The sequence below is a fragment of the Mesitornis unicolor genome, unplaced genomic scaffold (assembly GCF_000695765.1).
Source record: "Mesitornis unicolor isolate BGI_N332 unplaced genomic scaffold, ASM69576v1 scaffold15325, whole genome shotgun sequence".
In the NCBI taxonomy this organism is placed as follows: Eukaryota; Metazoa; Chordata; class Aves; order Mesitornithiformes; family Mesitornithidae; genus Mesitornis; species Mesitornis unicolor.
In genome coordinates, this window is record NW_010187608.1 from 334 (window position 1) to 1905 (window position 1572).

Consider the following 1572-nt stretch of genomic DNA (forward strand, 5'->3'; position numbering starts at 1 on the left):
ACCCAGGCAGGAGAGCGAGGGGGCTCTGCCGTGTCCCCCCTCTTGGCTCTGCATTCCCCTGCCAGGACCAAATCTTTTTGGCAGATTCCTGCAGCGAGCACAGAGCTGTGCTCCGGGAGAGCTGGGGATGCCGAGGCGGAAAAAGGGCTTTTTAGAGCTGGGGATGCCGAGGTGGAAAAAGGGCTTTTTTTTGCACTTTTTTTTGCAATTTTTTGCACTTTTTGGCACTTTTTTGTCACCCCTCTGCTAACGAGGGGCAGGCGATGCCAGATTGAACATCTGCTGGCAGTGCCAGGCGTGCCAGTGGCCGGTGAATCCCTGTGGAGCGGGGTGACAGTGCCGAGTCAGCACAAAATTAAGAGGCAAATAAAGAAAAAAATGGGATTTTTTTTTTTTAGTTGTTTTAATGAATTGCAAATGGTTACCAGCTGGGCCGAATCCCTTGCTTTATTGCAAACAGCCCCGGCCTCGTGTGACTCCACACGTGCAAGAAGCTGGGCGTGCGGGGGGGACACGCGTGCCTTGGGGGGTTCTGACCCCAAAACCACCCCTCCCAGACCCCCCTTTGCCGGTGATGGCCACCCTAACCCTGATGTCCTGATGGGTACCCACCTTGAGGAAGGGGATGACGAAGGGGCGCAGTGGGAAGTTGGTGGCCTCCTGAAGCTTCGCGTGAAACTCCTCGATGGTGAGCGTGGAGTTCTGCAGGGACAACTGGGGCTCAGCACGGCTGCCCCCCACCCACCCTGTGACCCCAAGGGGGATGCTTTGCTATTTCTCCCCTGTTTCTGTTCCTCTGCCAGGCTCAAGGGAAAACCACATTGAAGGGAAAACCATGCTCAAGGCTTTGATGCCAGCTGCCAGGACCCAACCCTGCACCCTGCTATGCACATCCCAGGAGATGCCCAAAACCAGCCCCAATTCTTCCAAGATTTAGATCAACCCAGCACATTCAGAACCCTCTTTTTTCATCCCATTTAGCAGCAGCTCCATCCCAAAAGCAGAACACAACATCTCCAGATGTGGCACCACCCCACCAGCCCCTCCACGCTCGTCAGACGTACCACGAGCCCCAGGACGAGGGTGCGCACCCGCTCCCCGATTTCGGGGGAGATGTCGTTGCCAAACTGCTGCAGGGTGGTGAGGAAGCGCTTGAGCTTGGAGAGCTGGCGGGCGCCGCAGGCCGGTGGGAGCTGGTGGGTGGAGAGGGAGGCGGTGGAGGAGGTGGCAGGGCCGTTGCTGAACCCGTTGGGGGTGGACGGGGCCCCATTGATGGCGGTCGGCGAGTGGCTGCTCCCGTTCATCACTGCCAGGACAGAGGGGACATGGGGTCAGAGCTGGTGGCTGAGCCCTGGCACTGTGGGGACAAGGTGGGGTTGAGGGGCACCAGGTACCACAGGGCTGGCACCCCCCGGAGGGGTTTGGGATGCTGCTACATCCCTAGGGCCACATCCTGGCCCGGTCCCCAGTGCTGGAGGGGTGTAGGGAGAGATCGGGTGCAGCACATGCCCCAGTGCAGCGAGGGCCTGATCCTGCTCAAGGGGCTTCATCCTCTGGGAGCTGCTCAGCACC

At 59.2% G+C, this 1572-nt stretch overlaps 1 protein-coding gene across 1 annotated transcript; it reads right to left on the minus strand.

The window, feature by feature from the left end:
- Positions 1-612: 612 nt before the first annotated feature.
- Positions 613-1304, minus strand: LOC104541446 (protein CBFA2T3-like; the record flags this gene model as incomplete). The annotated part of the gene is made up of 2 exons (XM_010185513.1): positions 1065-1304; positions 613-702 (listed from the first exon to the last, which is right to left on the minus strand). Coding segments are annotated over exons 1-2 (330 nt in total), but the record flags the coding sequence as incomplete, so codon positions are not given.
- Between the last annotated feature and the right edge of the window lie 268 nt (positions 1305-1572).